Source organism: Triticum aestivum, unplaced genomic scaffold (genome assembly GCF_018294505.1).
Source record: "Triticum aestivum cultivar Chinese Spring unplaced genomic scaffold, IWGSC CS RefSeq v2.1 scaffold181137, whole genome shotgun sequence".
NCBI lineage: Eukaryota > Viridiplantae > Streptophyta > Magnoliopsida > Poales > Poaceae > Triticum > Triticum aestivum.
In genome coordinates this window covers 1-10,453 of record NW_025231618.1, presented here as the reverse complement: position 1 = coordinate 10,453, position 10,453 = coordinate 1, and the positions used below count along the sequence as shown (strand labels likewise).

The 10,453-nt window shown below is 42.3% G+C and overlaps 1 protein-coding gene across 5 annotated transcripts; it reads left to right on the top strand.

The window, feature by feature from the left end:
* Positions 1–1,444: 1,444 nt before the first annotated feature.
* LOC123175836 (uncharacterized) lies at positions 1,445–9,931 on the top strand (the record flags this gene model as incomplete). Of its 5 annotated transcripts, none has more annotated exon segments than XM_044590338.1 (8): positions 1,456–1,856; positions 7,466–7,667; positions 7,773–8,025; positions 8,202–8,424; positions 8,540–8,660; positions 8,758–9,351; positions 9,750–9,770; positions 9,870–9,931. In XM_044590338.1, coding segments are annotated over 8 exon segments (1,511 nt in total), but the record flags the coding sequence as incomplete, so codon positions are not given.
* Between the last annotated feature and the right edge of the window lie 522 nt (positions 9,932–10,453).

Genomic DNA, 10,453 nt, shown 5'->3' with positions numbered 1-10,453 from the left:
TCCCGGTGATGGCGAGGCGGGAAGCGAAGGGTAGGAGGCGGAGCGCGGAGGGGAAGGAGAGCGCGGCGGCGAGGAAGAGCAGCAGCGGGGCCAGCACGCCTCGTCGCCTCGTGTGCTGCCGGGGGGGCGAACGACTGGAAGAAATTTCAGCCCCAGAGTAAAATTCTCGCCGGCAGCCCCCCAAGAGGCGAAAAAAATGCCTCCTGGGGGGCCAACGGCTGAAGATGCCCTCACCCACGGAAGCACAAGCTAGTACACTTGGAAGTACAGATGCGCTCCTGCAGGGAGCAAATTTATGCTTCCTCCCTGGAGCACAGTCGTGCTTGAACCCTGTGTGAGCATTGGTTAGTTAACTTATTAAAAGCACAATAGGTTGAGAGCACATGCCAGTTCAATTTTAGAGAACAATTTCTCTTTTATTCTTATATATCAAACTATATTAAAAGGAAATCTAGTTTTGAAGTTCTCGACACAAGAATGCAAGGTGGAAATGGTTTGTAATTTACACACAGTTCACGAGATATTTCATTTTTTTAAATGAATCTAGGAAAAATAGCACGTACATTCAGCCTCACACACCTCACGGGGCAGGTGAGGAAACCTACCAAAAATCTCTGGTGACGACACGTGGCGGACATGCACTATGCCATTTATTGTCACTAGAGGAGGTTACGGTACATTTACAAAAGATATCCCTTAACTAGTGATTTCGCTGAGGGAAAGATAACCAACATTGCGTATGCTTATTGTTTCGTCTGACGCATGTGCCTGGCTCATTATTGCATTTTTTTTATCTTGCTCTTGCAGGCAAAAGAATCGTTCTTGTCTTTTTAAAATAATAGGCATTTCACCAATTCTTCTTTTTTCACCTTTCTCTATTTTTACTTAGTTCCCTCTTAACTTTTTAATTATTTTTTATTCTTTTCATTACTTTATTATTTATTTAATATTTACGTACATTTACTTTTCCATTTTTGGATATTCCTCTATAATATACATAAATAGATAAAAAAATGTTATTCAAAAATTGCGCATGCATATACTAAAGAAATATTCGTATCACTTGCTCTTTGATTTTCAAGACCGATCGGGTTGTCCTTCGATTTTCAAGGAAATCGGTTCTTTCAGAAATGATGACTAGTCGGTTATTTGACTAACAAGACATAAACCAATTTCTCTAAACTGTACTTTTATAAAAAAATACTGAATTATGTAAAAGGAACCAACTTTTCTTTATAGGGTTAAAGGAACACGGAGATCCATAGGAAAAGAAAAGCCGGGTCCGTGGAGATATCTCAACCACAATTGGACGACGGGCGAGTATGTGGTTGAGAGTATGTGGTCTGGGGAATGATGGTGGGCCCCACCCAAGAATAAATGGGCCCGCGGTGGACCGTGGAAGAGTTTCTACGTTTTCTTGGTCAGTATCGTCCATGGATTATCCAAAGGTTGCTCAACAAACAATGTATCATCCGATGTATATGTCGTCCTGAGTCGAGCAGCTCAAGACAGGCAACCACACACAACTCATCTCTCTCTCTCTCTCACCACACGCGTAGCTACCTCCTGCTCTGCCCCTCATCTCCCCCCGCCACAGCAGCAGCAGTAGCAGGTCCTGCCGGGAAGACGTGGCGGGGTGGTCGCCGGAGCGTGGGGAGGTGTTGACGCGATGGAGCACTCGACCTCGGCATGGATGATCTACATGCCTAATTAGTTGAGCATCGATTCTTCTTCATCACATCTTTCGGATCTTGGACACCTTGACCGGTCCGGCAACCACCTCCGACTCCGGCCCTCTTGTCTATATTGATCATAATTTGGATGCAGATCTACATCTCACGGTCCCCTCTCTGCTGGTACGATATCTCATCCACATCCCCTCCTCTCCTCTCCTCCATGTGCACATAGCTTCAGAAGACTAGCTAAGGCCAACTCTAGCCAGTCCCTTATCTGGCTGTATAGAAAAGTAAAATTGACGTTTTCCTTCTTTATGTTGCACCTAGCTGAACGGACGTGAATTTTTGGAACATGGTGCCACGCGCGGTCTAAATCTAGGATGGCCATTCGTGCTTTAAGATCCTCAGATTATATAGCGCCTTTTGGATATTGATGCACGGTATTCCATATACGCATAGATACTGGGCTAGAATACGACGCTTCATTGGGCCAGGGGAGTTAAATGTGGGTGTATTTATACCTCGGCCAGGTCAATTATTAATGGTCCAAAACAAGTCAGGGATATCATTACTAGCGTACCCCCAGGTAGCTGTCAGTGAAAAACTTCATGGATTAATGTTGCATCTGCCGAAGGTTGTCCTGTTCATGCACTTTCAAGAAAAGGCTGTCATGTCCATCTTCTACTGTCTAGGTTGCACTGTAGACCCGTCGTCAACCTCCAGCGTGTTAACTGAGCCAAGAAAACTTCAAGGAACCAATGAGCGTTGAGAGGGCCACAGCTTTAGAGACTAGAGTCCTTATCTGAATGGCCGTGAGTTGCATGAGCGGTCCAACTAAAGTGTGACATGGAGGTTGGAGGCGCACGTGAATAAAGAAGATGAACTAAGATGAGAGAATGAGGCATGGTGAGAGGGGAGCACTGAGCTGGATACATGATATGAAGAAAACGCATGCCTGTGAACCCTTGATGTAGGTTTCGGTTGCTAGCTGCTCCCCATAAATGAAAGTCTAACTCTGCTTCTCAATCGGCTGGTCTCGATTCAATTAATGTTTAATCACGCAACGTTAGTTGAATCCTGGTAAAATAAACACTAATTAGCTTACTTAATACACATTTCTGTTGCAGCCATATATAGAGGGTGGTGCACTCGTAAATATGTAATGGGGCAGCACGTAGTAATACAAGAGGGTAGTGTGGTGCATTAATCCTAGTAAATGAGTTGGTCAGGTGTGATGCATGACTGCTTCAATGAAAAACTAACTTCAACCTCGTTTAGCTGTGGGGCATGCACACGTACTGACTGATAGATACATTGCATATACAAGATTAATTCGTCCCAATTCTACATACGTGAGATACGACATGAATCCCAAAGACATAGAGGGTGTGGATTCCAGCCTCGCGTGGCACCATGTCTACTCGTGAATTATCGCTAGCTGAACTCCTAAACTTTAGATATACTCTGCGCTTGCTTGGCTGAGAAAAAGTTGTGCGCCTCTTTCTCCTACCTTGAGGCTCCCCATTTCCGTGGCTGCCGCCGCCATGCGCTGCCGTCCGGCACCTTCACCAGAATGGATAGCCAAGATTCCGTTGTTGGAATCCGGTCCACAGAATTGATCACATCAGATTACGACGAACACACGGACACATTTTTTTCCCAAAGGCACGTATCGTGCCTTTCTTTTTCTTTATTGATTGTCTCCTTATCCTTCTTTTCTCCCCGTGCTACCGCTAGCGTTTTCCCTAGTAGTGTCTAGAGAAACAGAGGAAAATGAAAAAAAAAATCAATAACGAAAAAGAAAGGTACAACACGTGCCTTTGGTAAAAGTTTTTGTGTACATGTGTTCGGCGTGATAGGATGTGATTGATGTGCACGGAATTCCAACATCTGTCACCCCGCCGGGCACCGTTGCCCGGTTGTCCTTGTTGGAAACCACCCTCGCGCCGAAACAACGTGGAAGGGTCCCAGGGTGGCGACTACCTCTCCGGCAGCCGATGGCCGCCCTCCCGCTGCTACCGCTGGCGCCAAGAGATGTAGAAAACCGATGTCCGCAACGTTGGCCATCTCGCCGATGAGGTTGTGAAGAAGAAGGACAGTCTGGCACTCCATGTACGTCCGGCCGCTGCATCCAAGAAATATAGTCGCGGCAACCGAGTGCTCTAGGAAATGTCAACAAGGAAAAAATGATCTTTCACATTTTGGACAATGAATTGGGTGATTGTTGGTGGCCGGTGAGGGAGTTTGTTCACTTTACTGTCCTGGTGTGAAGATGAACACCACCGAATTCTTGGCGTCTTTGGAGTCCTTGACTACGTTGGGGCTAGATGATCTCAATTATGATTCAATTTGGGATCATCCAGACACGACTGAAGAGGAGGAGGTGGTCGAAGAAGAGATGAAAGAAGAGGAGTTGGCTGATAAGGATGAACTTGAGGGGATTACCGAGGCAAGCACGAGGTCATAATGGTCATTATCTCACAACTACAATCAAGTGAAAGATGTTGCTCTATGATATGCTTGGACGACATCTCCATGGATTCAACGGTTGGAATGGACATAACCAAGGCTATGTCTTGGGAGAGAATTGCAGAGTAGTACAACAACTCTGTGGCAGTTTAATCAAGTCGCACACAAGGTTCTCCTGGGCATCGTTGTGGCACCGTTCACGACTAATGCAACCGATGGTCCGGTTGCATGAATGAAGTGAATCATGTACCACCTATCGGTGCCCAAGTCACAAAGTATGGCTTGTACATCTAAGAACTTATCAAGCATGGGAACAATAAGTTCGGCCACAAGCCCTTCGTGTTGCATCATTCCTATAAAGAGCTTTGCAAGAATGAGAAGTGGATCAACAGAGTTGTGGAGACCACTCCAAAAAGATCAATTGAGCATATCCGTCGAGGAGGATGGCTAGGTGAATGAAGAGGCCAACAATAGAACGGAAGAGAAAAAAATTGCAAAAGAGAGAAAGAAGAGAAATGCATATAGTGGCAGATACAAAGAAGAAATTGTGGCCATGATCAAGGACAAGAAGGTGTTAGCGGTCGAACACAAACAAGAGAAGATGGCGAGGTGGAATAAGCTCAAGATGTTGGAGGATAAGAAATAGAGGACCAAATACGTGTCCGAACAGAGAAAATTGGAGGCCAAGGAGCATAGACTTCAACTTCAGGAGGAGAGGTTTCGTGATCCCAAGAAATCCGAATAACATGCTATCTTGTTCATGAATCCAATCAAAATGGATGAAACCAGAAAAAGTATTGGTAGCTCACTCGTGGGGAGATCTTGACCCAAATGGGCGGCTCTCTTCGGAATGGTGCTGGTGGTGGTAGTGATGGTGGCCGAGAACATGGTGGTGGTGGTGGTGATGATGTGTATAACGTCACCAGTTGACAAAATGTTATGCTGTTTTTAAACCTTTTAAAGAAGTTTGAATTTGATTAATTCAAATATGACTTATCTAAATTTTAAGATATACAAATTATATATCAATTTGGGGTAGACTTTTTCATAGATTATGAATATCTATTTTGTTTCTATTTTTAAACATGTTAACAATGTGACAACGTTTACTTTTGCAAATAGGTCATTATACATTGTCAAAATCGCAAGTAGTTCATACTTGTGTCGATTTGACAAATTTTATATGTTTTCGGAACAGAATCGTCAAAGGATTCTATTGGTATACTATGTTTTCAATTTTGAACAAATTAAATTCGTGTTATCTTCAAATTTGCAGAAAATCCCTCTTGTTTTGACTTTTTATATATTTTTTATTTCTGGGCCCAATATGGACAATTTTATATCTATTTGCATTAGGAAGTTTTATGGATTTCACAAAAAATGGTTTTACACATGCGATGCCAGTCAGGAAGGTTCGACACATAGAGGGGGATACTGCCACCATGGGTAAACCGGAGGGAAATATTTTAGGAATCTTTGTCCCAAATGTGTTTTTCCATGTGGCTATGACCTAACCAACACAACCAAGTTAAAACGTCAATCGGGAACCCTTCTTTTGATGCGGGTCAAAGGGGTACACCGCGTGAGGCCCATGGGCAAGGGTTTTGCCCGTAACAGGGCTTTGGAGCATCGTTATCTCTCCAAAACTGGCATGTGGCCCAAGCATACGCGCATAAGTGTGGTTTTGGATGAAATGATCTAATGCACATGTATCGAGTGTGACCTCCTTCACACACATGTGCTGTCACTCAAGAAGGTTTGTCACTTAGAGGGGAAAACTGCCATCACTGGTAAACAGAAGGGACTATTTTTGAATCTTTGGCCAAATGTGTTTTTCCATGTGGCTGTGTCCTAACCTTGACCACACTAACAATCAAGGAATATTCTACAATTAGAGCGAGAAATTCCCATTTCGGGTCAACCGGAGGGAATCTTGTGATAAGTTGGGCTCAAACTTGGTTATCCAATGTTCCTATGACCTAACACGACACAACAAAGTAGAAAAGTTAATTGGTTAGATGTCGTTCGACGCTGGTCAAATTGCTAGACTTGCCATTCAAATGGATCTGGGTTCGGCCGCTGTATGGCCTTTAGAGGTTCCAAATCTCACCCAAACGGCCGTTGTGTGCCACCTAAGATGACGGCTGCCCTCGAAATCCCTCCCGATACCGTCGGCATAACTGGCCACATGGCAGCACCTGGTGCTGCTTGCTGGCTAGCTTTGCCGATGGCTTTTGCCATCGGCGTATAAGGTGAATCCTGTAGTGGATGCACATAAGTGCTAAATAAAGAGAAAGTTGATGTGGTGCTTTATTACTCGCTCAGTCTGACTTTGAACTAGTCACACCAGGACAACTCAGGTCCTTAATTTGTTTACAAAAGGTGACAGTCTTGTATGTTATTTGTTACAAGTTCAAATAAACGTTGTCTTATTACAGGCAAAAATGCGATTCTAAGCCTTCTGCGTGTAGACATTATCAGGCTAAACAAATTAATGGAGCAATAAAAAAGTGCATTTTAATTGTTTTAAATAATACCGAAAAACAACCCGATGTGTACAGTGGAATGCGGAAGGAATTATACAATCATGTACTACATAGGTTCTAACGTTCTTGCAGTGGCATTTGGGGTAAGTGTACGAGTTTTGGACTGAAATTAGGATGTACATATGGGGGTATGCTTCTGTGATTAAACATTCATTCCCAGAGGTCAACCCTCATTTGTTTGCAAAATTAATTGTTCTTCAAGTTAAATTAGCTTACAATTCCCGTCAAAGCATGCACTCTATTCATAAATTTATGCAGATCTAGTCTCACATGAACTCGCTGGTATGATATATCACATCTCCTTTCCTTCAGTCCCTTGTCAATCTTGAGAAGACTAGGCAACATCCGAAACACGTCAATTCACTCACCGGCCAGATAATTGTCATCAGTCTTCAGTTGTGATTTCAACTCCATCCAGAAATTGCCATCAATCTTCTTTTCCAACACCTCTCTCTGCTTAACGGTGTTTGGTTAGGATCCATGCTTTGGTTCTCATGGCGACTTCATGCATGCCTGTTTGCTATTACTGTGCGCAAACTTCTCATAGTTAGTTACATGGTCAATCTAGTAGTACAATGCATGACTAGGAGGGCAAACTAAAAGCGTGAATGTCCAGTATGTGGGATATATGTCCTTGCTTAGTTTTTCTGTCTACCCAATAGCAGATGCATAAATCTTCTGTAAATATGTATTTCATGACAACTTAATTAGTTGGGCAATTGTAGTCTAGCTAGTGGCGTCACAAATAACGTGATCTCTCTTGTTTCAAGCTAGGGAACTAAGTTGGTATATAACTGACCTGGGTGCCCAAATAATGATACCCCAAGGTAGTATAACACAAATTGAGCTGGAATACATGCTAATCGATGAAAATTTAGAGCCCAAGGCCCTGCCCTACCCACTTTTGAAGAAAATAACAGATAATTTTTCTGAGAAGCTGGTGATTGGAAGAGGTGGCTTTGCAGTGGTTTACAAAGTACGTCCAAACCCTCTCATGCCGCCACACTGTGACTCTTATTTGTTCAAAGTTTATCCAAAATGTAAACTCAAAGATTATCGTTCCATGATCTCACTGCTGCAGGGAAAGCTTGATAATGGAACTATCGCTGTAAAGAAGTTGTCAAATATATACATGCAAGAGGAACAATTCCACCGAGAGGTGGAATGTCTAATGAAGGTGAAGCACAAAAATGTTCTACGGTTTCTAGGATATTGTGCTGACACCCAAGGGAATATGGCAAGCTACAATGGGAGAATGGTTATGGCAGACGTACAACAGAGATTGCTCTGCTTTGAGTATCTACCTAAGGGAAATCTTGATGATTTTATTAAAGGTTGGTTCAGGTTTCCATTTTAATCTTCTTCACTGGAAATTATTTGGCTAGTTTCAACCTACTCAAGCATGTAGCTGAAATAATTTCCCGCGTAACATACTATTTTTTCATTAAAATTAAGAAAGTATCTCAAATATATACTACATTAAATCCTATATCTAATCTCCCCTTTGTAGATACATCTGAAGAACTTGAATGGAGAAAGCGCTACCAAGTAATAAAAGGGATATGCGAAGGGATAAATTATCTTCACCAAAAAAATATCGTGCACTTAGATCTGAAACCCGAGAATATATTATTCGATAAAGATATGATGCCGAAAATTACTGATTTCGGAATATCAAGGTGTTTTGAGGAAGATCAAACACGCATCATTACCAAGAATGTGGGTGGAACGTTGTAAGAAATCTAAAGCTTGTTGGAAGCTAAATCTTAAAGTTTTTCAGCCATAATGTAGGTTTGTATTTCAATCGCTCAACATATTTCTAATTGATGCTATTATATGTATTTTCAGAGGATATTTGGCACCTGAATTCTATGTGGGTGAAATCACACACAAGTTTGACTTGTATAGTCTTGGTATTATTATTATGGAGATGTTGACTGGAAAGAAGGGGTGTCACAACATTGCAAATGTAAGAAATTTTCTCTGTGTCGCTTTTTCAAGGCAAGATTTAAAATTATGATCTTACGCATTAAGTTTAATCCCTTTCATGATTGGAATTATCCTAGGTATGTGAAAGTTGGAGTAGTAACTCTGATATATTGTGGTGGGACCAAATACGAGTATGTGCTGAGATTGGGATCGAGTGCAGTGACTTAGAACCAGCCAAGAGACCAGAAAATATTAAACATATAATTGATAGACTTTTATCAACAGAAAGTAGTACACATGTAATCCCAGCAGGTGGGCCCAAGAAGCTTCTTGTCCTTCACCCGCCAGTGCTTCGCTTCCCCTTTGAGGCCAACAAGGTTATCACGTGCCCGCTTCAGCTAACAAATAACACCGATAAACCCATTGCATTTAGGCTAATGGACAAGAGTGTGGGGTCCTCCTTCCTAAGGCTGCCATTGTGTGGTGTTGTGCTGCCTAACACACCTTACACTCTGGTCGTGACAACAAAAACGCAAGAAAAGTGGCCGCGAAAGTGGATCACAGATGTGAACCTCCAGGGTGCTTCATTAATATTGGGGGATGATGAGCATATAAAGACATTCCAAAGTCATCCAGAACAGTATTTTCAACAGATGGGGAATGCCGTGCAGAAGGTGGAACTAAAAGGACTTTATACTGTGCCACAACAAGTCACTATATCAACACATGAGGTATAATCAATATAAACATGTTGAACTTGCCTGCACATTTGCATGATTACTCAATAAGTTTTTGTATGTATGTTCTTGCACAATCTTATGTTAACATTGAGATATTAAAAGGCCTTCCGTAGACATTGAAAACTTTATATCATCAGATGCAATGAAATGTGAGCATCTATCACCATCATTCTTTTAGCACAATTAATAATTGCCATTCTTTTTCTAGTACTCTAGTAATAACATATATTATGGAAGATGGATAGATAAAGGTCGGCCTAACTTAAATTGAGAGGTTAACATTCTAGTGTAAATGTTACTTCACCTTCAGTGTTGTTTTCACTTGCATTTTGCGCCGGTGGTTCTGGATTGCACTTACATACATACACGCATGGTCATATATTCCGCAGCCAATCTCCACCACAATAAAGGTATGAATTCTAACTTTTCTTTCTCGTTTACCATGTCTATGCGGTGAAATATGGAGGTGGTCCATGGTCACGTGTTTAACCGTATCCTCGTTGAATCAGCTACTATGCAAGGTAGAACACCCTGGCGAGTATTCCTTGGACACGAACCATGCAAAGCAATGGTGAGTACATTCTTTTCACATATATAATACATATGCACATTGTCGAATATTCATGCCACACCTCTATTTCTGGCTAGATCTTTTGAGAAGATTTTGATTTTTCTTTTAAATACGAAGAAACCACATTCCCCTGTTTTTTAGCTCAAGAATGAGCCAGTCCGTAGTCTCACTCATCTTGGGATCTTTGTGTTTCAACTGAGCACGAAAATTTCTTATAATAATTCGAGGCACATGTCGATCCGCCGAGGACAAGAAATCATATAAGCATGAGCAACGACACCGAAATGTGTTAATGAGGTTCATCAACATGGCTACATCGCCGAGACCTGAATATGGGTGGTCCTCCCGATGTACCAATCACATGATAAAAATCGATGATATGCCAATCGCCGGTCTGTCCACCCCTGTGACGGATTCCTACACGTCCCTCTCCTGATCTCCATCTTAGCCTAAAACTTATGTCTAGCCTATTTGACTACCATGTGGTAAAATTCTCTAGCGACCCTTCCCCGACCCCCCCCC